The 25822-nt window shown below is 49.3% G+C and overlaps 3 protein-coding genes across 4 annotated transcripts; all 3 read right to left on the bottom strand.

Moving 5' to 3' along the window:
- Nucleotides 1–238: 238 nt before the first annotated feature.
- On the bottom strand, nucleotides 239–1630 carry LOC136459326 (LOB domain-containing protein 15-like). Of its 2 annotated transcripts, none has more exons than XM_066459193.1 (3): nucleotides 1515–1630; nucleotides 929–1226; nucleotides 239–801 (listed from the first exon to the last, which is right to left on the bottom strand). In XM_066459193.1, exons 1-3 carry the CDS (start codon nucleotides 1526–1528, stop codon nucleotides 370–372), a joined length of 744 nt encoding a protein of 247 aa, XP_066315290.1. In that variant the 5' UTR covers nucleotides 1529–1630; the 3' UTR covers nucleotides 239–369. The 2 variants fall into 2 exon arrangements, with proteins under 2 accessions (XP_066315290.1, XP_066315291.1); XM_066459194.1 differs by having other exon boundaries at nucleotides 239–798.
- Nucleotides 1631–9351: 7721 nt separating this feature from the next.
- On the bottom strand, nucleotides 9352–9867 carry LOC136461123 (uncharacterized). The gene has a single exon (XM_066460560.1). The coding sequence runs from the start codon at nucleotides 9865–9867 to the stop codon at nucleotides 9352–9354; it is 516 nt and encodes a 171-aa protein (XP_066316657.1).
- Nucleotides 9868–17682: 7815 nt separating this feature from the next.
- Nucleotides 17683–18619, bottom strand: LOC136459325 (uncharacterized). Its single transcript, XM_066459192.1, has one exon. It carries the CDS (start codon nucleotides 18544–18546, stop codon nucleotides 17860–17862), a length of 687 nt encoding a protein of 228 aa, XP_066315289.1. The 5' UTR covers nucleotides 18547–18619; the 3' UTR covers nucleotides 17683–17859.
- Nucleotides 18620–25822: the final 7203 nt, after the last annotated feature.

The following is a 25822-nucleotide window of genomic DNA, read 5'->3' as shown; positions in this document are numbered from 1 at the left end:
ACAGTGTGTTTGAGCTACACAAGTTTGGTGTTAGCTGCTATGGGATTTGCATAAAACTTTTGAGTGCCAAATCCCTACTGATGATGGTTGTACTATTTATATATATAGGATCATGTCGTGCTTACTTCACTTCGTCGAACTAATTTAATCAACCAACAATATCGCAATGGACAATTACAAGAAAATAAATGGTACATACATTCCATAATACTGGATTGGATGAACTTTTTAGTCGCCCAATATATATATCCACATCGATAAACCTATTTCTAGAAAACTTGTATATATAATTAAACTTGCACATGGTTTATTCGCCCAAACTTTCTACTAGTTGTGATCCCACCAAAATGTTAAATAAATCCATGCATGTCAACCAAAGTATGCAGGATGCTGACTTGGGTTAAGGGAGCTATAGTGATTAGTACTTGCCGGCTGCTCGGCTTCCGCAACGTACACCGCGGACGACGTCCACATCCCCGACGCGCCGCCGGTGGCTGCGACCTCTTGGCCTGCCTCCACCACCGATACCACGTCGTTAACGTGCACCGGAGCCGACGTAGGAGCCACGAAGCTGGCCGTGGCATGCGCTTCGTCGTCAATGAGACGGTTGCCGGCGGCCTGCCGGTACCTGTGCTTGATGATCTCGCCCCTCACCGCCTCCAGCTCGGCTTCCAGCGCGTTCACCTGTTGCTGCAGCATGGAGATGGCGCCCATGCAGCCGTACACCGGATCCCGCAGCCGGAGGTTCGCCTCGTACACCAGGCTGCTTGCTGCGTCCGCCCTCTCCCCCTCCGCCACCTCCTGTGACAATCGACGCGTTTACGCAGAATCCATCTACGGTGAAATCTTTTTAACTAGACTAGAAAAGGATGAATTTTTTTTAACTAGACTAGAAGAGGATGGATTTTTCTTTATGTTGAAGCTTTACCAAGAGCATCTTGGAGACGTTGCTGGCGCCGAAGACCTTGTGGACGGCGGCGAACTTGTGGGGTTCGTGCGGCGAGAAGTAGGGGGCGAAGGGGCACTCCTGCGCGCAGCGGCGGCGGAGGAGTTTGCACGCGGCGCACGGTGTCAAGGTGTTGAGGGCACCGCCGAGGCCGAGGCGGCGTGGGATGTGATCATCCGCCGGCACGGTGGAGGCGGAGGCAGAGGCGGCAGCGACGGCGAGGGCGGCGGCTGTATCCGGCTCTCGCTTGATCTTCTTGCCGATCTCATCGAGTCTCTCCCTGCAGATGGAAGTCCAACAGGCAGAGCTGTCACTTAGGGTTTGTTGCATGTGGGATTGTGGGATCAAAGAGGGGGAATAATCTTGAGAATTTTGATGGCAAGCGCAATGGGACGAGGTTAAAACTTAAAACACTAGAATAAGAGTTTGTGGACTGTGGTATCCATTTTCTGTCTCTTGATTAACTAATTTTCAAGCAAAAGGAAACGAACAAAGAACAGCGATTAGATTCCTTCTCGGAGAAAGTTTTGTTGTTGAACTGTGACAGAATTCAAGGAAGAAATCTTACCTCTCCGTGGACATCCAGGCATGCTCTCCTCTCCTGTGCTTGGGAGAGGCAGAGGAGACGGAGATGGAGACGGAGAAGACAGGGGAGAGGGATCGTTAGCCTGATGGACAGACAGAGAGATATGAGGCATATAGAAGTGTATAAAGTTTGGAAGGAAAGAGTGCTTAAAAGGCAAGGCATTAATGAGGGGGATGGGCCTGAAGACCGACAAATTGGTAGTAGTAAGCAAATATGTATGGCGACGGGCAAAAGATTTGTTGTTTTTATTAGTTGGCCTGGCACCCTCCATCCCCTACCTTTGATCCCTCCTGCTGTTTCTGATCATGTCAAGGAGATTGTCCCTTAGGAAAATCCATTGGCAGCGGAACCAGAGCTAGAACCCTGTAGTGCAGTCCCTTACTCTCTTCGACTTCGTCTAAATTTCGTTGAATCTGAACTGATATCGATGATGATGTTTTGGAAGAAAAGAAAAACATGTGGTGTCAATCTTCGCCGTGTCCTATATATACACGTGTGACAAGTATGTTTTTAGTCAAGTACCGGGGGGTGGGGGGTGATTTTGCATTGATTCCGGCAAGCCGGTGATTGACCTGAATATCAAAGTTATTACAGATAGGGAGCGGGCTAATTCATTGTGAAAAGAGAGCACTAAACTTTAGTAACATGTATCCGACGACGGGGGAAACAGTGGCTCCATGGACGACTTTCTTCTTTGCAGGAGCTCAGGACTCGGCTCAGGTCTGGTTGCTCATTGTGAAAAACAACACCATGACGGTGTTTCCATAGATGCCAGCATCACATGAGAATGAAGGTAGGGAAGAGCTGCCGAGGAAGGTTCTCTGGTCTACCGATTGCCTAGAGTTGCAATGTGTCCCGGATGGAGTCGACCCCAGTTTTGCCCAAAAAGCTGCAGCAAACGGACAATACTAAATAGATGACCCTCAGTCTCCAGACTCCCATGGAAGACAACACATGTGTCATCTTCAAGGATGCCTTTCCTGTAGAGGTTTACGCAGTACTGGAGCCGATTTTGAAGTAGTAGCCAACCGAAGAGCTTCACTTTCGGTGGGACGTGGCTTCTCCAGACAAACTTGAAGCTCGGCTTGGGAACAAAAGATTGTGTGGATGCTTTGTAGATCTTTGCGCTGTCCAAGCAGCGATCTCCTTTCTTAAACATACTGAAACAGACATCCTCATTCGGTGTAAGGGAAACAGCGGAGAGTATGCCTTCAAGCAGGCCACATTCGACATCAGTTGCATTAGACAATCTTGGAACAAGGAAGGCACAGAAGCCTCGCTGCACCACTTCTCGGACCGATACTGTCTTGTTAGAGCTGTGGCTGTGGAGGATAGGGAAGGTGCTGCAGAGAGACTGCCCGCTAATCCAAGTGTCATCCCAAAAAGACGTGGATCTTCCATCACCAATTGCTAAGGAGGTGATGCATCACTAAGATTTTACCCCTAGGATTGTTGGAGCATCAATGGAGGAGAGAGGGAGAGCTGCTAGTCGGTTGGAGTGAATGAATAAGGAAGATGACCGTAGGGGGAGAGAGGGGGAGTATAAACCCTCAACTCCCACGGCCGGCCCAACAGACAGAGCGCGGAGGCTCCGCCTCCAAGCGCGGAGGACCCACGCACCCCAGAACAGAATGGGAATGAGAAGCTCTTGGTATTTTGTGGCTGGTTGAATATAAGGTGTAGATGGATATGAGCACTTGATTCTTCCTTGCACACTATTAGTATCCCCTGATACTACCGCTTGTCCTATACTCAAATTCAAAATAGAAAACAAAGTAAACTAGCTCTTTTAGCCTTTTCAATCCACCTTTCGAGTTGGGGGTCTCCTTTAGTGTTTCTTTGCACCCATAATACATCATACAATGTTGAATACTTACAAAAGCCATTAGACCTTTAATTATACGGTCAACATCACCAAAACCCACTTAGAGCTTGATTGCACTTACAGTTTGCCATCACTCAAAAAAGGAGATAGTAATCCTAAAGCTAGAATTTGAAAATACATTTGAAAAAATTGAGCATCAAGCAATTCTCGAGCTCATGGAGGCTAGGGGTTTCGGCAATGTTTGGCTTCCCTGAATTAAAAGCATACTATCTTCTGGAACTTCAAAAGTTCTTTTAAATGGTGTTCTTGGCAAAATAGTTCATTGTAAAAGGGGAGTGATGCAAGGAGGCCCTCTTTCACCCTTACTCTTTGTTCTTGTTGTAGACTTCCTCCAATCCTTGCTGAACAAAGTAATAGAAAATGGCCTCTTCAAGTTTCCAATTCCTTTGAACTCCACCTCAGACTTCCCTATCATCCAATAAGCTGATGACACACTAATCATCATGGAAAGGGATGCTAGACAACTGTTCTTCTTGACACTAGTTCTGCTTTCTTTTTCAGAATCAACCGGTCTAAAGGTTTACTATAATAAGTCTATGATGGTTACAATCAACATGATTGAAGAAAAGTTGGATCGTTTCGCAAACACCTTTGGCTGTGTGTCGCAGGGTCGGAACCGCGGCAAGCATTGTTGTCCGAGTCGGTGTCAGAGTACGTGTCTCCGGTGGCTCGGGTGGATTCAAGAACACAAGAAACACAGAGAGGACGCAACGGTTTATCCTGGTTCGGGCCAATCGGTGCCCTACGTCCAGCAGCTAATGATCTTTATACTCAAAAGCACCCAAAATCGGGGGGTTACAATAGGGTTGTAGAGAGATTTGGTAGGGGGTTAGCTCGGTGCTAATCCTAAGGTTGCTTCGCCGCTGGTGGAGTCTTTCCCTCATCGAAGAGGAGGAAGACGACGGGATGCAGTGGAGGACCTCTCGGTGCCCCTCTCTGGGTTGCCTTGCTCTCATTGCTGAGTAGAGGCCAAGGAATGGAATGGAGTGGAATGCTCTGTCTTCTGATGATCCTCCCCCTAGGTTCGACCTTATCCCTTATATAACGAGATAGGTCGGGTACATGGCGGTTTGGGGGAACCAATCTATGGTCTACATACGCCAAAGTCTAGGAGGGCCTTGTAGTGATGCGTTGTGGACCGTGGTAGTGTTGTGGAGCCGAAGAAGCCTTGGGCGTCGTCCAGCTGCTCTGTTTTGACACTCTACATGTTAGGCTATGTCGGCTTGGACCGGCCTCCCCCAGGTGGACCTTCTAGAGTCTTCTTGGTGGTGAAGGAGGTCGGCTTCAAGGGCTGACGCACAGGCCCAGGGGCCTCCGACCCCCTAGAGGCCATGGGGAAGCTTTGTCTTCTTGTATCATGCCCCATGTGTGACCTTGTCGGGAAAGTGGCTAGCAATGTCGTGCCCAAGGGGCAGTGTCGGGGAGCCCCCGAGCCTCGGTAGCTCGGGGCGTGTCTTCTTGTGCTGGGCCTTGGCTGGCATCATTGGCGAGGCAGGAGCCAAGGGCCGGGCCAAAGTGTTATCGTAGATCAGGAGCCTCAGGGCTCGGGCAAGCCCTCGAGCCCCAAGCGGAGGTTTTGGCAGAGTCAGGTTTGGTAGAGTTTCTTCTCGGAGGGTGCGCGTGAGTGTACCCAATGGGTATAGCCCCCAAGCGATCCTGGAGGAGTCTTCATTGTTCGGGAACCATTAGACTCGAGGCTTAACATACACATATGTTAGGATCTCATCAGGAGGCTCTGAGCCCTTTGTGGTTTCACTTGGCGTGATGGCAACGAAAGGTCAATTTCGATCTTCTGGTGACCAAACCCTCCTTGGCGGGGATGGCTTCCGCTGATAAGGGCGTTGTGCCCTACTTAGGGCCTTCTTGCTTCAATGTGATGGGCGTCACTCGGCTGTCGAGGCCGAGCGATGATGGTGCTGACCCCTTCATGAGCCTATGTCACATAGGTCTTCGACTCGAGCGAGGGCTCGGTGAACTCATCTAGGAGTTGCCAACCTTAGGCCCGGGGGTGCCCTCCTTTTTGATCTGAGCCTACCATGGGTTTGGTGATCGAGAGCGTATGGGCTCTCGCTCAGGGGCCAACTGATCATTTGGAGCACCACGCCCTTCTAAGGGTTGTGATAGCAGGTCCTGATCCTCTCGAGCTGGCCTTCTGCGGCCATAGATCGGGGTGCAGGGGAGCGCGCCGCGCCTTGGATGGAGGCCCTCATTGGGCCCACTGCACAATGGCTCCCGCCCCAACTCTAGGGAGTTGGTTGGTCTTCGAGGGTGCATCGCCCGAGTGCTCATCGATCGGGGAGTCGAGTTGCTCCATCTGGGGAGCTGGCGTAGCCCCCGAGGCCATTATGGGGCCTCCTTGTCAGTGGAAGTGGTGGCTTTTGGGCACGTCCCTTCCACTGATGTCTTGCATAGGCAGTTGATGGTGTCTGGGCCGTCGTTCTTGGAGGAGGAGTTATGGCATGCACCCCCGTGCTGTCCCACTTCGTCTAGGAGGTGGGACATCGAGGCCACTGAAAGGTCGTAATGGCTAGAGGGGGGTGAATAGCCTATTAAAATTTCTACAACAACACTTAGCAAACCGGTTAGACAAATATGAGGCGAAGCGAGTGTTGTGCTAGCCTACTAAAAATACAAGCCACCTACCATAATTCTAGTTTCTATAGTCTCTATTCACACAATGGCTATGTGACTACACTATGTTAGTATGCTATCAAATGCTAACTAAAGAGCCATACTAACCAAACTAACAAGCTCTCACGACTAGCTACACTAAAGAGCTTGACAACTAGTTTACGGTATTGTAAAGAGAGAGAGCAAGATGGTTATACCGTCGAGTTGAGGAATGAACCAATTAATCACAAGAGTGAATACCAATGAATACCAATCACCTCGGAATCAAATGTTGACACAATGATTTTTTTACCGAGGTTCACTTGCTTGCCGGCAAGCTAGTCCTCGTTGTGGTGATTCACTCAATTGGAGGTTCACGCGCTAATTGGCATCACACGCCAAACCCTCAATAGGATGCCGCACAACCAACACAAGATGAGGATCACATAAGCCACGAACAATTTACTAGAGTACCTTTTGACTCTCCACCGGGGAAAGGTCAAGAACCCCTCACAATCACCACGATCGGAGCCAAAGACAATCACCAACCTCCGCTCAATGATCCTCGCTGCTTCAAGCCATCTAGGTGGCAACAACCACCAAGAGTAACAAGCAAATCCTATAGCGAAACACGAACACCAAGTGTCTCTAGATGCAAACACTCAAGCAATGCACTTGGATTCACTCCCAATCTCACAAAGATGATGAATCAATAATGGAGATGAGTGGGGAGGGCTTTGGCTAAGCTCACAAGGTTGCTATATCAATGCAAATAGCCAAGAGAGTGAGCTTGAGCCAGCCATGGGGCTTAAATAGAGAGCCCCCATGAATAGAGCCGTTGGCTCTCTGTTCACTGAAAAATCAGGCCAACCAGACGCACCGGTCAGATCAACCGGACATAGGACCCCAGCGTCCGGTTCTTAGATTTTTGCCACGTGTCCCCTGCTTCAAATGCTGATCACCCATGAAGTTTCAAACACTCCACCGGTGAAGTTTCGAACCCTTGCTCCCAAGTGCTAAACACAATGTGTATCACCTTTGTGCATGTGTGTTAGCATATTTTCACAAACATTTTCAAGGGTGTTAGCTTTCCACTAGATCTTAAATGCATATGCAATGAGTTAGAGCATCTAGTGGCACTTTGATAACTGCATTTTGATACAAGTTTCACCCCTCTTGATAGTATGGTTATTGATCCTAAATGTGATCACACTCTCTAAGTGTCTCGATCACTAAACCAAAAAGCTCATAACAATTTCACCTTTGCCTTGAGCTTTTTATTTTTCTCTTACTTCTTTTCCAAGTCCAAGCACTTGATCATCACCATGGTATCACCATCATCAAGTCATGATCTTCATTTGCTTCACCACTTGGAGTAGTGCTACCTATCTCATAATTACTTTGATAAACTCAGTTAGCACTTAGGGTTTCATCAATTTACCAAAACCAAACTAGAGCTTTTAGCCACATGGAGCAGATCTGGTGGAGGAGTTGTGGCACTTGGTGGGAGTGGATCTAGGCCATCGATGATAGCTGGTGGGCTCAAGGGGAGTCGGATCCCCTCAAGTCCCGTGAGGAGGCGTGTGTGGAGTGGGCGTCGCGCATGGTGGAAAGTGGAGCGAAGACTTGACTTGTTATCAGCAGTTCCTTGACTCTGCCTTTACTGCGTGACCATCATCACGCAACTACCTGGAGGCGTGCTGCGGGGATTGAGGAGACACCCGACCGGTTCCCCAGGGCCCCTTTACATTGATGGCTAATCGGAGGGCCTGGAGCTGCTCACAGCGCATCATCTGGGCTATAAATGGGAGCCCCAGGGGACACGGCATCTTTAATCCCTTCCTCTGGCCCCTTCTCTTCTTCCTCTTAGATCTATCTTCTTTGACGGCGATGGCGATGATGAAGTGCGACATTTCCCTCCGAGTGAGCCTGTCTTCGTGCGCCAGGCAACTGTTTCTTCGAGGGTGGAAGGACTCTAGCGAAGGGGGGGTCATGATGCGGCACTAGAGGTGTTTGTCGCATTCCCCTCCCCTAGAAGGTGCAAGGACTCTAGCGTCCTTACGCCCTCTGACGGGGGAGGGGGCCATGACACGCCGGTCGCTGCCCCTCTGTCTAGGTGATAGCAAGGAGGGCCCGACCCTGTTGATGGTGCGACAGTCAGTGTCACCTGTCCTCAGGCCTCAGGGGGAAGCCCTGGGTGTGCCCTACAGTCTTTGCCATTGTATAGGCGGTAGTAGATCATGGTTTCTGCCGCCATATATTGTAATCGGGTCATTCCTAATTAATAAAATGAAATCTTTCATTTGTAATCCCATTGCTCTTGAGTTGTGCTCAGAGACTTAGTTCCTCGTTGGGATGGGCTGTTACAAGGATGGCCTCATTGGCCAAGATCGCCATGCCCATGCTAGTAGCGGGTAAGTCCGTGAGAACCCCGGGTTTATGATCGTTCCATGCCTCGGTCATGTCCCCCAGAGGAGAGATCCTCGGCTTTCTGATTGAACCACTTGAATAGTTCCTGAGCCCATCTGTCAATACTCGGGGGCCCACTGCCTCCCTTGATGGGTCACCACAAGTGGCTCAAAATCGGTACTCAGACATCGCTTGTCCAGACAGTCAGGACGCTTCTGGGCATCCCAGTTATAGCCACGTGGGCTCGACTCCCGAGCATCCCTTGCACTTTAGGTGCTTCGGGCGGCCTTGAAACCCGACGGGCTAGCCTTAGAACCCTCGGTGATGCCCCTTTTAGGGGCCTAGGAACATCATGAGGTGGGGTGGCTCGATCCAATGAAGAATTGGGAAATAGGCAGGTACCTGCAAAGAAAATAGAATGGACACAAGAGAAGGGAAAGATGACATAGCTGGTAATGCGACGATTGGGGCCGTTCCATTAGCGCCTTGCCGATCATTCGCCCGATCCTCTCGCTCCGTCCATCCCATCCTTGCCTCGCTCGGGGGGGCCCTCTATAGTAGTCCTCCTTTAGAAAGGTCAGCAGGTGGTTAGCTCGGTCGATCCTCTACTGCAGCCGAGCTACCGCTTGGGTGGCTCGGGTTAAAGGAGATAATTATAGAGACAAGCAAAGCAAGAGGGTCGGGAGGATAGGACTTATCTTGGTTTTTGTTGTTGGAGAGATAGGCCAGCGAAGGAGGTCGGCAGGCAGGTCATGGCTCAGGAGACGACACTTCTGGGTGGATGGCTCGGTGTTGGCCTTCCCTCATGGAGAAAGGTTAGAACTCACCTTGATCGGGTCAACCCCTTCTGTGGGTCTGAGCACCTAGATGGAGGGGCCAGTCGAGCCACCACTATCGTCAGGAACCTTGTCCGTCTCACTGATTCTCGGTCCATCGAGCACTGCTGCTGCCTAAGGTTGCTTCCTCCACCGGTGCCCCTCCTACATCGCAATCAGGGCCATCAGGAGTGTAGGGGGTGATGAGTACGGCTGCTTGGGTGACACGGTCTTGCTCATAGTAGTAGGCTTGCTCGAAGCTACCCTCGACGGTGATGACCCCCTTTAGACCAGGCATCTTGAGCTTCAGGTAGGTGTAGTTGGGGATGACCATAAACTTGGCAAAGCATGGTCGACCAAGGAGGGCGTGGTAAATGCTTTGGAAGTCAACTACCTTGAAGGTGAGTGGCTCCTTGTGGAAGTTGTCTGGCTGGCCAAAGGTGACATTGAGCCGGATGTGCCCAAGGGGCATGGCTTCCTTCCCCAGCACGATCCCGTAGAACGGCGCCTTGCTGGCGCGCAGGTTGCTGCGAGGGATGACCATCTTGTTGAGGGTGCTGGCATAGAGTATGTTGAGGCCACTGCCCCTATCCATTAGCACCTTGGTGAGGTGCATGGTGCCTATGATCGGGCTGACCATGAGTGGATAGCACCCCAGATGGGGGACACGATCAGGGTGGTCTTCCTGGTCGAAGGTGATGGCTATCTGGGACCATCGAAGCCACGTCAGGGTGGTGAGGGTGTGAACGGCATTCACCTCCTGTTTGGTGATACGGCACTGCTGGTGGGATTCATAGGCGTGGGAGCCCCTGAAGATCATGAGGCAGCGCTCGACCTCGAGGAACTCGGTGTCTTCCTAATAGGCACCTCTCGTAGGGTCATCGGCCTTCAAGGCAGGCTTTTGGGCCTTGCCCTATTGGGCGAGGGTGCCATGGATGTAGCCCTTCATGGTGGCATAGTCCTTGAGGAGGTGCTTTGCTTGCCCCCCCCCCCCCGTGGAATGGGCAGGGGGCCTCAAGAGCCTTCTCGAAGTATTCTGGGCATGCGCCTCGCCCGCGAGGTTTAGGTCTAGCAGCACGATCGGCCGCGTCCACCATCTCCTTCCCACAATGCTTTCGGTCCTTGTTCCTCCTGTCGCGACATCGCTGAGACAAGGTAGGGTCGTCGCCTCCGCTGAGGTGACCAGAGGCCTTGGGTTTGCTGCTAAAGTTGGCCTAGACCACCTCCTCACTGGTGGCATACTGGGTGGTGATGTCTAGGAGCTCTCGTGTCGTGCACGGGGTCTCACGACCATGTGCGTGGATGAGCGCCTCGCAGGTCATGCCACAGATGAAGGCGTTGATGACGTCGGCGTTGGTGATGTTGGGGACCTCGTTGTGCTTCTTGGAGAAACACTGGATGTACTCCTGGAGGGTCTTGTTGGACCTTTGCCTGTAGTTGTGGAGGTCCCACAAGTTCTTGGCCCGAGTGTACATACCTTGGAAGTGGCCGATGAAGACCGAACGGAGATCGCCCCAGCAGTGGATGCTGCCAGGCTTGAGCTGCTCGAGCGAAGCTCTAGTTGAGCTTGATAGAAGCAGGGGTAGGTACTGGACCACGAAGTTGTCATTGGACCCCCTGGCCTCCACGGCGAGGCGATAGTCCTCTAACCAATGATCTAGGTTGGTCTCATCATCATACTTGGAGATGTGCATCGATGGCCGAAAACGCCTAGGGTAGAGAGCCACTCGGATCGTTGCCCTGAACACTGGGGGGCAAAGTGATATGGGACGGCGCCCCTGTCCCAACACTCAAGGGTGCGGGACTACACCAGAGCATGGCGCCTGACTTTGATGGTGTCACAGATGTTGTGGTCTTCGCCGATCTGGTGACGTGGGGGGGGGGGGTGGACGCTGAGGAGAACGGTCATGTCTTTGCTCCTACCAAGGCTTGGTGCCCCGGGTCCATGGTCGGTTGGAGCTATTGCTGGAGGTGTCGCCACTACTCCCCCCTGCCTATGGGCATGCACGTCGGAGCGGTCCCCGTTGGGAGTGGCCATCATTTAGGACGGTCGGGAGAGCGCGACGCAGCACCGGGATGCCGAGCTCTTGGCCTGCTGCTCGAGAGCAACGTGGAGGAGCCGCTTTGCCTCATTTAGCTGCTCATTGGTCTTCGGGTTAGGCATGTTAGAGATGTCTTCCAGGCGGTAGGCGGTGGCTGCCATGTTGTACGCCGCACGGGGAAAGCAGAGGCCGTTGGGAGCCCCCATGGGGGCGTCGTCGTCGTCGCCGAGAGGGTGCACGGCCTGTTGCCGGGCAAGGTCCTGCCTTTGGTGCTCGAGCTCTGCCTCAGCAGCCTCTAGGTCCACCTACCGAGCCGCAGGCGATCCTCCTTCTCCTAGAGGTAGGCCACACGACTGCGGGGACTCTGGTCCGACGACGTGAGCCCAGGCGCCTCCTCGGCAAGAACCTCACCGTCGACGTGGTAGCACATGTGTGGAGGGGCGTCGTAGTCGATGTCGTAGGAGTCGTACTCCGAGTCGTTCCTCGAGAGGATCTCTTAGAAGGTGCGCATGCAATGACGGGACATCGGTCCCTGCTGCGCTGGAGTAGATGGCGCTCCGTGGCGCCTCAGGACTGATGAGGTGCTCTAGCTCCTTCTAGAAGGACGCTGCAGCATTCTAGATCCCAAAAGGCAGGTCTAGGAGGTAGTACCAGAAGTGATCAGGCGGTTGGAGCACCTCACCAGTGGCTATCTGGTGGTGGACATTGGCCAGTATGTAGAACATTTGGCGGTGGTTCGACACGGTGGGGTTCAGGACCAAACTGCACTGGATCTATCGGGCTAGGACCTCGAGATCTGCTCCTAGAAACCTAGGTGGAGGGGGCCATGCTGGGGGCTCGCTACCCACTAGCATGGCCCTCATGGAGTGGACAAAGCTCATTGTAGTAGTCAGTGATGTAGGCTAGGCTCCCAAAGTTTAGGACCTGGCCCGGAGTGAAGGCACCAGCCATGACGGATAACTCGCTGGGGAAGCGGACACCGCCGTTTGGGGTGGTGTCGCTTGCTCCGGCAATAAGGCGGGTGGCTCCGGCCACCGTAGAGCCTGAGTCACACTTGACGCTGCCCCCCACCTGGCGCACCAGCTATCGCGGGGTCCAAACTACGGCAAGCATTGTTGTTCGAGTCGATGTCAGAGTACGTGTCTCCGGTGGCTCGAGTGGACTCAAGAACACAAGAATCACAGAGAGGACGCAACGATTTATCCTAGTTCGGGCCAATTGGTGTCCTACGTTCAACAGTTGATGATCCTTATACTCAAAAGCACTAAAAATCGGGAGTTACAATAGGTTATAGAGAGATTTGGTAGGGGGTTAGCTCGGTGCTAATCCTAAGGTTGCCTCGCCACTGGTGGAGTCTTTTCCTCATCGGAGAGGAGGAAGACGACAAGATGCAGTGGAGGAGCTCTCGGTGCCCATCTCTGGGTTGCATTGCTCTTGGTGCTGAGCAGAGGCCAAGAAATGGAATGGAGTGGAATGCTCTATCTTCTGATGATCCTCCCTCCTAGGTCCGACCTTATCCCTTATATAACGAGATAGGTCAGGTACATGGCGGTTTGGGGGAACCAGTCTATGGTCTACATGCGTCGGAGTCCAGGAGGGCCTTGCAGTGACGCGCTGTGGACCGTGGCGGTGTCGTGGAGCCAAAGAAGCCTTGGGCGTCGTTCGGCTGCTCTGTTTTGACACTCTGCATGTCAGGCTGTGTCGGCTTTGACCGGCCTCTCTTTGATTCCTCCTGTGTGTGTCCTTTAAAAAAAATCCCAACATTTGGTGTCTGAAGAGTGGTGATGGTGATTGCTTTAGTTGTTGCCAGGATTGTTTCTTTACTCTCCTTGATTGATCGGTGCAAGCTCTAAAGATCATTCAGACGAGCTTTTGCCCCAAGATTTGGTTCAGTTCTTCAGCTCTCTCGTCTCTCCATGTGCCAATGTCCGTGCGCTGTATTTTTATCCCCTAATCGGCGTCAGGAAATACACACGGAGTACTATACTAGAGGCCCACATGCGGGCCCAGGGGACTCCGAGCCCCTAGAGGCCACGGGGAAGCTTTGTCTTCTTGTGTCACGCCCCGTGCGTGACCTTGTTGGGAAAGTGGCCGGCAATGCCGTGCCCAAGGGGCAGCGCTGGGGAACCCTCGAGCCTCGGTAGCTCGGGACGTGTCTTCTTATGCCCGGGCCTTGGCTGGCGTCGTTGGCGGGGCAGGAGCCAAGGGCCGGCCCGAAGTGTTGTCGTAGATCGGGAGCTTCAAGGCTCGAGCAAGCCCCCGAGCCCCAAGCAGATGTCGTGGCAGAGTTAGGCTCAGCCGGGCTTCTTCTCAGATGGTGCGCGCGAGCGTACCCGATGGGTATAGCCCCCGAGCTTCCGGGCGATCCTAGAGGGGTCGGTCAGGGGGCCTTCATCTTTCGGGAATCATTGGACCCGAGGCTTAACATACCCATATGTTAGGATCTCATCACTGTGCAAAAGGGGCCCTCCCTTCACATACTTGGGTTTACCATTAGGATTAATTAGACCTAGGGTTGAGGAATTCTTGCCATGGTGAACAAATGTGAGAGGTGACTAGCAAGCATTTCTGCATTCCTCTCACAAGCTGGTAAACTAGAGCTTACAAATGCAGTCCTATATCATCTTCCAACTTTATATATGAGTTCTCTATCATTGCCATATTCACTCATTAATCAGATCAACAAATTTATATAGCATTGTCTTTGGGTAAAAGAAGGCACTATAAAAGCTTCATGGGAGATGGTGTGTATTCCAAAAGATGAAGGGGGCCTTGGAGTGATAAATATAAAGAAACACAATGAAGCACTGATGTTCAAAAACAAGGACAAATTCTTTAACAAAAAGAACATCCCTTGGGTCTCTCTAGTATGGGAGAAACAATATTCTAATGGTAAACTACCTAGTCATATAAAAAATGGTTCTTTCTGGTGGAGGCAAAATTTAAAACTAATTGACTCTTTCAAGTCACTACCTACTGCACAAGTTCAAAATGGTTAGAGATGCCTCTTCTGGCAGGACAACTGGTTGGAAGAACCCTTAAAGGATGAATACCTAGAACTTTTCTCCTATGACAAATTAAAGGCCATATCAGTGAGGAAACTTTATGCACAAGACCCATCACAAGGGACTTCAGCCTACCTCTGTTGGCAATACAAATATATCCTGCAATACTTTCCATTAACCAACTAGAATGACATCTGGAGTTAGAGTTGGGGAGGTAAATTTTCTGCTTCAAATGCTTATATTCCTTTAATTGGGCATAGACAAGTACATCAAGGTTTCAAATGGTTATGGACCTATTTCTATCAACCAAAGCATAACGTATTCTTTTGGCTGCTCATGAAAGATAGATTAAGCACTAGAAACATTCTGAGAAGGAAAAATATTCAACTAGAATCCTATAATTGTGTGTTATGTCAGTCTCAGTCAGAAGAAACGGTGCAACACTTGTTCTTGTCTTGTCCTTTTGCTAAAGAATGTTGGAGTGTATTGAACATTGACTTCCAGGTTGATTCAGCTTTTCCTAAAGCTTTACTACAAATAAGAGTTCAGTCACATTCCCATTTTTTTCATGTTGGTGGCTATCTTGAGTTGGGCAATTTGGACAGCAAGAAATGACCTCATCTTCAACAACATTCAGCCATCAGTCAATAATGTCAAGGAGACTTTTACAAAAGAAATCAAGTTGTTGATCTTCGGAATAAAGTCTAGTATTTCAGATATCTTTGACCTATGGATCCAGAATCTGTTTAATTTGTATTTTATCTTTTATCTTCTTTTCTTCCTTTTTTGTTTCTTGAACTATGGCTTGTAACTGCTGACTCTTCTTTTTAGTAATTTAATTTCTCTGTCGGGGCGCAAGCCCCTCCAACTGCATAAAAACTATATATATAGAGTTTGGGGCTATGGATGCAGTGAGTCAAACAAGTAAACAAAGCTATTTGCATGAACCATTTTCAGATAAAAACTCCAAATGCAAAATAAAGCTAGATAACCTCACTATTTTGTGCTTACCACCTTGCTAGTTTTAGAATATTATATGGATCTAGCCCATGTAGATTATAACTTAAGGGTTGTCTGCATGCGGCTTCATAGTACGCATCACTGTTGGCACCAGAGATTCCAGAGTTAGCTTGTAAATTGGATATGTGTTGGAGGGTGACCAACATACTACAAAAGAGGTAAAATTGGAGTACTAGTTTGCTCTAGTAGGTGTGCATGCATGAGGAGCAAACAAGACACAGCATCAGACTCCGATCGAGGAGATCCTGTATGCTAATTGCTTGAACAACGACATTGAGTTTGTTGCAAGGAAATTGTCAAGATCGGTTGCGTTAGTTGGCCGACGTACGGCATGAACTGCAGCATACCACATCCACACAGATTGCAAATCGTTGTATAGGTCTTTCAGGCACAAAAACGTATAGTAACTGGATTGCCAATAACTCGCGAAGCTGTTTGTCTAGCTAGGACAGATGTTCTTCATCCATGTGTTGATGATCAAACTCCTACCAACGTACACTTTTCCCATACATACTCCTGCCGTACCACATTCATGCACTGCTGCTTCAATTCATCGATGAGAAGAGATGATCGAGCTCGAGCTATGCAGTTCGTCCAGTACGTATGCATGTACTATGTGACGATATGGGTTTGTTACAGCAGGAACCAGGCCAGCACCTACGCGAGAATGGCTTATACTTTCAGCCTTCAGGACTAGTAAGCGACAGCGCTCGTTTCTGCATTTTCAAGATCCTGAATGTAGTACGTAGCTGTCCTGCAGATTCAGTAAGAGCAAGTGAGCAACCAATCTTGCTCGATGGACCGACCCACGCAGCCACGCCTCGCTTACCAATAATATATGCATTGGGAATATATATGTTGTCAGCAATTATTTTAAGGTTGTTGATTGTATAGTACAGGAAGCGACTAGAGATCGATTAGTGCAAGAAATTTGGATGAACCAGGGGCCAAGCCACAAGTTCACAAACTATATATATATATATATATATATATATATATATATATATATATATATATATATATATATATATATATATATATAGGGAGAGGCTATTCAGTAGCCGGCTACAAAATAAGTTATTCTGTAGCCACCTCCATTTACTATAATTTTATATACTAATTTACGATAATGTCAATATATATTTACGATAGTTGGGTTACTATAACACATGGGGATATTTACCATAACGTTATATTAAACAACTTAGTAAGGAGTTACTATAATCTCGTAAATTAACATAGTAATTATCGTAACTCAAAGTGGCTACAGAATAAGTTATTCTGCAGCCAGCTACAGGATAGTAGTTCATATATATATATATATATATATATATATATATATATATATATATATATATATATATATATATATATATATATATATATATATATATATAGGGAGAGGCTATTCAATAGCCGGCTACAAAATAAGTTATTCTGTAGCCACCTCCATTTACTATAATTTTATATACTAATTTACCATAATATAAATACATATTTACGATAGTTGGGTTACTATAATACATGGGGATATTTACCATAACGTTATATTAAACCACTTAGTAAGGAGTTACTATAATCTCGTAAAATAACATAGTAATTATCGTAACTCAAAGTGGCTACAGAATAAGTTATTCTGTAGCCAGCCACAGGATAGTAGTTCTATATATATATATATATATATATATATATATATATATATATATATATATATATATATATATATATATATATATATAGAGAGAGAGAGAGAGAGAGAGTATATGCAGTGAAAGGGCAAAAGGGGTAATAAACTGACACCTTAGTGTTCCTGGAACAACAATAACTACTACCACTACGTATAGACACGAGGGTTAATTACATGTATTATATGAAATGATCAATCGTGTCTCAGTTGTATACTCTCTCTATTTTAAATTATAAGTCGTTCTGTTTTTAGATATGTATAGTCTTTACAATGTACTTATTTAGACATAACGTAATAAATGAAAAATCAAAATGACTTAAAATTTGAAAATGGAGGGGGTACTTATTACATAGCCTCTGAAATAGTTAAAGAGTGTGGACTTATGGTTGGTTCTCCGTCACTATTGACATCATAGGTTTTACATCGTTCTTTCATCACATCCATCACTACCATTAGTTATGTACTGCTAAAGTGCTAATTGCATACAACTACTTATAATACTATATGATGATGATAAAGATAGGATCACATGCATATTACGACAAGCAGCAGAATCAACATATGATTCTTATCTCGAGCTCATGTACAACAGAGCTGCGCATATACTATATACTAACGTTGACGAGATATTCCAAACTCGTGAACTACATGATCTGTAAACACGACGAACACAAGAATAAAATTTCATGAAGCACTGCACTGGCCACTGGGCAATATACAAACAAACACAGTTCGACTCGCTGGCAGCGATAGAAATCGATCATCGTTAACCTATTTCGTAACCATAACAAACCACTTTCTGACTTGAGGATTCCTTGTCGCCACCACGCTGGGAGAGAGCGACCTTTAATTTTCTACGCCCAGCCGTTGTTCCGGCCGCCCCGGTTGCCGGAGCTGTTGCGGAAGCGCAGCAGCCACAGGGTGGGGCTGCTGCACGGCACGGCCTTGTGCTGTTTCGGGTGCGCGGCAACGGCGCCGATCTCGTCCTGGTGGAGGTCGTTGTGCTCGCCTGTCTCCGTGGCCACCGAGGAGAAGAGCCACCGGCTGGAGGACGACGCCACCTTGACTGGCGTCGCCGGGCGCTGCCGCCACCTCTTCCCGAGGCTGAGCCGCCGGAAGATCCCGGCGATGAAGCCGATCCTGATCCTCTTGAGCCTGCAGCGCCGCTTCCTGCCGCTCCTCGCCGCCCTACCGTCGCTCTTCTGGTCATGGCGTGCCGAGGCGACCACCTGCTGCTTGAGCAGGTACGACGGCGGCGGCGTGATGGCCGGGAGCGCGGCGGCGCCCATCCGCGCGACGTCCTTGGGCGTGCCCGGCTGCGACTCCCAGACGAACGGCACCGCGCCCGGCTCCGCCCAGTAGTACCGGAACGACAGGTTGGCGGCGGAGCTCTCCTTGGTGAGGAGCCGCTCGTAGAACTTGCCATCCTGCTTGATGCGAAGCGGGCTCTGCGGCATGGGCATGGCGCCGTTGCCCCGGTGAGGGCTCCGCGGCGGCTGTGCCGGTGGCGCCTGGTCTGCGACGCCGGGACCGGGAGGCATCTCGACCGATCGTTCTCTCCAACTGATGTCACCACGCGCGGAACGGTCCAAGCGCTCGCTCGTTTGTCGTGTGTTCCGGTAGTGTACTTGCGCTGTAGGTGGAAAGGACGCGACGTCTTATAGAGCGGATCTTGCTCGGTGGTTGGACGTCACTTTTCGTACGCACGCACGCTTGCAGACGACGGAGCGCGAGCGCCACAGCCCACAGCGGGCACGCTGAGCTAGGCTGCACCACCGGACGACACGATCGATGGCTCGAAACAGGGGGATGGATATGCATGGTCCAACTCCAACCGATTGGCGGGTACAGTACTATATATACCGAATGTAATGTTGAGAAGACCCCCTCAGTTTATACAACAAATCTTCTCTATAATGACTGTAATGATGCTTCTTAGAAGTTAGAACTTATCTATGATCATGCCTGAACAGTCCAACACTACAGTTAAGAGAAATATGTCTGTACGTAGTTTTGTCAGTAGTGCTTCCTCACCTGTAAAAAATGGCGCATCGTATAAACAAGAGAGAAGTGGGCAAGGAAATGGCTCGCACCTCGCAGCGCGGCAACCTTGGCAGAGACAGATAAAGCAGATTACTGATGAGCAATTGTTGATTGTTGCTAAGAAGAAGTAGATGGATGATGCAACTGGCGACACCGCATCCGGCCGTGAACTTCAGTTTAAGTCCACAAAAGAAGCCCCACATTTAGTTCGTAAAGCGATGGGCAAGCTACAGCTTGTTAATTTTTGATGAGGCCTGTATGTTGCGGAGGCGGTGTTTAGTTCGCGAATTTCGTGAATTTGGCTACCATAGCACTTTCGTTTTTATTTGGCAATTATTGTTCAATCATGGACTAATTAGGCTCAAAACGTTCGTCTCGCAATTTTCAACCAAACTGTGCAATTAGGCCTTGTTTAGATTGGGGTTAGGAATCAGTATTTGGCACTGTAGCACTTTCGTTTGTATTTGACAATTATTGGCCAATCATGGCTTAACTAGGCTCAAAAGATTCGTCTCATAATTTGCAATCAAACTGTGTAATTAGTTTTTTTTATCTACATTTAATACTCCATACATGTGTCTAAAGATTTGATGTGATGGAGAGAGAGTGAAAAAACTTGCAATCTAAATAAGGCCTTAGTTTTTTTCGTCTACATTTAATGCTCCATACATGTATCGCAAGATTCAATGTGATGACTATCGTAGTATTTTTGAAAAAGTTTTTGGAAACTAAACAAACACATAATCATATTGACCAACGTTGTGGTGTGTCGGTTAGTGAGTCCGGTTCATGGAGCTCTTGGAAGTTGAGTGCATCTCAATGTCTCTCCTCTCAAGGTGTACAAGTTGCTACAGGCCTACAAGAAATCTTCGGATGCGTGTGTATCTGTGGGAAACCCCCGTCAGGAACAGGAAGGAAGCTGACCCAATTTTTGGAACAGCAACGCCTCACCTTCCTGATGTCGGTTTTTATTATATTCGTTGCCTCATGGAACGGACCAGCATGTTCAAGAACGAATGGTGTAGTAATTGCTCATCATCATTACATGGCGAGTCGACGATATGGATGGCATCCATGGTGAGGTGTGCAAGCTAGGGAGATGCTGGAATGCCCCTCCGGTAAGGATGAAAACGGATCGGATACGGACGGATATCACCGATATTACATTTGTTTTTATATTTCTGTCCGGATTCAGATTCGAATACGGATAGTGTCAACTATGTCGGATAAGATACGATTGGATATCGACATCATAAATATGCGATTTGAGTATTCGGATACGGATACGGTATCGAATGTTGGATATCCGGACTCGGATACGGACAGATCTCAACCTCTCTAAACGGATTCGGTTTCAAATACGGCCGGAAAAATATCCGTACCGTTTTCATCCCTACCCCGGATGACAAGTTTGACGCACGATGAATTCGTCCGTTTCAGCTTTCATTCATTCCCTGATGATTACCATTGACAGGTCAAAAGCATCTTCATTTCGCCAATGTTTCCTACCAGCTTGCAGGGGTGGAGCGAGGAAGTTCAATTTTTTTTAATGTTTTGAATTTCAAAAAATTCAATGGAGATTTCACATTCATATGGGGGCTTGCGCCCCCCCCCCCCCCCGCTTCTGTCCCTGCCAGCTTGGTCATACTATACTAGGAAGACAGGCGCTCCGCTGCGCCCGCATATATACATTTGTTTAATTAGATATCCTTAGGCACTATGCTGCATAGTGTGAGCATATAAGGCAACAATGGACAACTTCAATTTGTATGTTGTGAACATGTGTCTGGCAGTCCTTTCTCATATATGACGCATACAACTATGCACATTAAAAGGAAAACATACTACAGATGGTTGCTCATACATGAGTAGTCCCATTTCAAGTAAAAAGTATCCATTACAGACTATCTCGATGCAGAAACTTGACTCTCCCGATATAGAAACCTGGTGTCTTGTTTTTTTCACGATCACGTAAAAGGTTTACACGTCTCTGTATTAAGGTAGAGAAAATGTTTGATACAACACGCCATAGCGGCATCATAGGGGGTCAGAAGAGTAGTACATGGACGCTCGGACCCTTCCTAGTGTAATATAGTGTCTTGTTAAGAACCAATGAACTATTGATTAAAATCTGTAACAAATATGACACTTTTTGTCGGATATCCTGAATTGGGGGCATAAGAAACATTGTAACAAAGTGAATGCAAAACTTTCAAACATCCTAAAAAATTATTCCACAATCTAAAGACAGAGTTTATCCAAGTCCAAATGGAGACCTATGGGCTATGGTTATTGATTACCCTAGTAAACTGGTAACAATCCACAGACAACATAGGCAGTCGCTGGTAGCCTTAACCGTGATTTTGTGTAAGTCCAAGCATGGTTGTAAAGGCGATGATCAAGAGCATCTGGACTGATATTGTCCTGCATTATCAGTTTATGCATAACACATGTGCTGTTGCACTGTAGCGGCTGCAGGGGCAGGCGTCGAAAGGCTCCCCTGCCGCAACTGTAGCCACAGCAGGGATATGCGTCAAAGGTAGGCCTGCTGTCACATCTAGTCATTGTAGCAGCATGGCAGCCTGATATGTCTGTGTACTAGGATTAGATGGATAGAGTTGTATATATAGCTTCCCACTGTAACTCAGTAAAGAGAGTGAGTTCAGTTTTGCCATCTCCTCTGCAGAGTTCCGGCCAACGCTGGTGCTTGTGCTGTGTGGGTGCGCGCTCAATTCTCCCTCCCTTCTTCTACTTCTAGCCATAGTGTGTGGTCGGCAACGCCGGTTAGTGGTCGGCTCACACGTTCCGAAGATCCAGGGGCCAACAAGTGGTATCAGAGCCATACAAGCGTCGTCGCTGGACTAACCGCTAACGATGACTGATGGTTTGGAGATGGACGACAGCAGCAGTGCTGCAGTGGCTACCCAGCCACAACATGAGGTTGTTTTGCACACGGTGCGAGAGGTCAGCGGCACCAGTTGGCCGACGCTGACTCGCATCAACTATGGCGAGTGGGTGGTGACCATGAAGGTCAAGCTCAGAGCCTGACGACTCTAAAATGTTATTGACAAGGGCACCGACAACGAAGAAGACGTCATGTCAGCGTTGGAGGTTATCCTCGCTGTTGTGCCAGTGGAGTACAGGGTGTCGTTGGGGGCAAAGAGCTCTACTAAGGAGACATGGGAGGCTATTGTGGCGATGCGCGTCGGTTCTGACCACGTAAAGAAGGCAATGGCCCAGCTGCTGAAGAAGGAGTACGCCAACCTCAAGTTCAAGGATGGTGAATCGGTGGAGGACTTTTTCCTCCGCCTGTAGACGCTCATCAGCAAGCTGAGGAGCCACGGTGTCACCATCGACGAAGAAGAGGCAGTCTCCAAGTGCCTCCACTCCGTGCCGATGAAGTACATGTAGATCACTCTTTCCATAGAGACGATGCTAGGCTTGTCCACGCTCACCATTGAGGATGTGACATGCCATCTACGGGCGATGGACGAGCACATGGAGTAAGACACAACAACGATGGACAGCAACAAGCTGCTGCTGACAGAGGAGGAGAGGGCTGCCCGAAGGAAGAAGTCCAGGGAGCCTCCTCCAGGCGCGGTGACGATGGCAAGCGCCGCAGCAAGGTTTCTTCTTCGAAGAAGAAGAAGGTCGACCCCAACGCCTACCGGCGCTGTAGGAAGATGGACCATTGGGTAAAGGAGTGCACAAATCGAAAGCAGGAGAAGAAAGCTGAGGCTCATCTGGCACAGACTAATGATGATGATGAGACCACTCTCCTGATGGCGATGTTCTATGCACTGCACGATGTTGAGGCCAAGGAGAAGGGAGAGGTGATGGCGGTGGAAGGGCATGGCAAGGCTCTGAAGGCTGTCCACCTCGACGAACCGCGTGCCCAAGTCCACCTCAGACATGTGGGCGGTGGACAGGGGCAGCAGTGGTACCTGGACTGCGGCACTAGTAGCCACATGACGGGCTCCAACGCAGCCTTCTCCGAGCTCGACGACGACGTGACCGGCACGGTGAAGTTTGCTGACAGCTCAAGGGTGGCGATCCGAGGGCACGACACCATCATCTTCAGGTGCCAAAACGGCAAGCACCGCACGACAATGGATGTATATTACATCCCGTAGCTGTGTTCAAGCATCATCAGCATTGCCCACCTGGATTAGCGCGGCAGCGAGGTACTAATCAAGGACGACGTCCTCAAGATCAGGGACCGGGAGCAGCGGCTTCTTGCCAAGGTGAAAATGTCCCAGAATTGGCTGTACCTGCTCGACCTCAAGGTGAAGCAGCCCATCTGCTTGGCTGCACGGCGCACGAAGGAGCCATGGCTGTGGCATGCCCGGTGTGGACATATCAGCTTCGACGCTCTTGGTTGGCTAGAGAAGATGGTGACTAGGCTACCTCACATCAAGCACGCTGGCGAGCTGTGTGACGGCTGCCTGGCCAGGAAGCAAAAAAGGTTGTCGTTCCCAAAGACGGCGAAGTACTGCACGATAGAGACCCTTGAGCTGGTCCATGGTGACCTCTATGGGCTTATCATGCCGATGACGCCTGACAGGCACAAGTACTTCATTTTACTGGTGGATGACTGCAGTCGGTACATGTGGCTACAGCTTCTGACCAACAAGACTGAGACAGCGAAAGCGGTCAAGAAATTCAAGGCGCGCACGGAGGTAGAGAGCGGCAAGAAGCTACGTGTGCCGAGGACTGATCGCGGCGGCAAATTCACTTCGGTGGAGTTCACTACGTACTATGTGGATCAGGGTATGGTGCGACACCACACCGCGCCATACTCGCCATAGCAGAATAGAGTGGTGGAGCGGTGGAACCAGACAGTGGTCGACATGGCTCGATCCATGATGAAGGCCAAGGGCATGTCGGCAAGGTTCTGGGGTGAGGTAGTGACCACGGTGGTGTTCATCCTCAACCACGTGCCCAGCAAGGCCCTAAAGGGTAAGACGTCATTTGAAGCTTGGTATGAGCGCAAGCCGAGTAGGTCGTCCCTCCGGACATTCGGCTGCATTGGCCACATCAGGAAGACGAAACCGGTCCTCACCAAGCTAGAGGACATGAGCACACAAATGATGCTCCTAGGCTACGAGGAAGGTACCAAGGCATACTGGCTCTACAACCCACATGGAGGCAAGGTGGTTGTCTCGCGCAACGTCATGTTCGATGAGAAGGCGGCTTGGGACTAGGACAGTCTGGGCACGGGGGAAACTAGCGGCATCACCAGCACCTTTGTCGCCGAGCACTTGGTCATCCATGGTGGTGGAGACGCTGGAGAGGAGGTGTCAACCACTCTAGCAATGGAGTCGAGCACTTCTAGGCAGTGCTGAGCACTCTGGGAGGGGTGCCAAGCACTCCAGGAGTGGTGCCGAGCGGTTCTGCAGTGGTGCCGACCACTCTAGGACGGGTGCCGAATGCTCCCATAGCGGAGCCGAGAGGTCTTACAGTGGTGCCGACCACTCCAAGACTGATGCTGAGCACTCCTACAGTGGTGCCAACCACTCCAAGAGTGGTGATGAGTAGTCCAGGTAATGGGAACAGGGATCCCAACCTTTCGTTAGGTAGAGGTATTTATTATTGTGACAGAGAATGACACACCAATCCGGCTTCAGATCAAAAGATCAAACCCTGCAATCTTAGCACCACAGCTCCTCTGGTTATCAACCAAGTCACGCACTAGGTTGACCTCGCCAAGAAGGCTAATCCCTGCCTATGCAACGAAGAACACAAGCAAGAACAAGAAAGAATACAACCAAATTACAGATGAATGATTAATCTCACGAAGTTGGGGTCTCACAAACCGATGAGCGGCGAAACTGTTCTTGACAGATTAATCTAAGGAAAACCCAAAACCTAATAGCAGTGGTGGCGTATGATTATAAAGATCTTAGGGTCATCGCCTACCCTGGACGCACCCCCTAATGGGCCCAAACATGATACACGGTCCAACAGACCAAAAGACGGTGTTGCAGCATCCTAGCAGATTTTTGGACGCTGACTTGTTTCGATAATTTCTGTTGATTCTGAAGGACTTTTGACATGAGACCACTTGGATTGGCTTCCTTATCAAATTAGCTTTCCAACCATATATGGATCATCGAAAACGGAGTCCGGATGCATCCTGGGTGACCAGTTTAAGGTAGACTGGTCCTGGAGGCCGAGGCAGACTCGAAATCATGTTGGACCAGGCCTCCAGTTTCTATTAGACGTCCTTACTGGTCATCATCGCCTCCACCTCTTCCTCTAAGTCCCTCATGACACTCTCCAATGTTCCTAATTAATATAACATCATTAGGTAGCAATCTATTCTCAAAAGTATGAAAATGATCACTTAAGAACGAGCTCACCTCTAAATTAAGTTGTCGCCGACAGTGGAGCAGCACCCTGACAGATTCTGGATGTCCACTTGTTTCTACGATTCCCATTGACTCCGATTGAATTTTAAGGTGGGACTGGTGCCATTGGAAGCTCCATGAAATTATCTTTCCATCCATATAAAGAACGCCCAAAATGGACACTGTATGCGACCTAGGCATCATTTTTAGTACATGCTGCTCCTGGACTCCAAGACGGGCTCGAACTTTAGTTGCTTTGGGCCTCCACCTCGGAGACTCAAACCGAATTAGCCTCGGGCCTCCTTGACTTGGACACCCTTGCTGGCCTCCTAACCCTCCATACCATGCGCCAAACATGGTCATATGCATGGGTGTCATGTCCTCATCACCAGGAGTAGTGCCAAGCACTGCAGTCGGGGTGCCG

This window comes from Miscanthus floridulus, chromosome 6 (assembly GCF_019320115.1).
Source record: "Miscanthus floridulus cultivar M001 chromosome 6, ASM1932011v1, whole genome shotgun sequence".
Classification (NCBI taxonomy): Eukaryota; Viridiplantae; Streptophyta; class Magnoliopsida; order Poales; family Poaceae; genus Miscanthus; species Miscanthus floridulus.
The sequence above is the reverse complement of the archived record's forward strand: the minus strand, read 5'-3'. Positions and strand labels throughout refer to the sequence as shown.

What these genes read in the sequence shown, in the direction of transcription:
- LOC136459326 (XM_066459193.1), bottom strand. An exon ending in ACGTCTCCAAGATGCTCTTG is followed by an intron (nt 802 to 928) that starts GTAAAGCTTCAA and finishes CGATTGTCACAG; the next exon opens with GAGGTGGCGGAGGGGGAGAG.
- LOC136461123 (XM_066460560.1), bottom strand. Translation starts at nt 9,867, where the DNA reads ATGCACCTCACCAAGGTGCTAATGGATAGGGGCAGTGGCCTCAACATA.
- LOC136459325 (XM_066459192.1), bottom strand. Translation starts at nt 18,546, where the DNA reads ATGCCTCCCGGTCCCGGCGTCGCAGACCAGGCGCCACCGGCACAGCCG.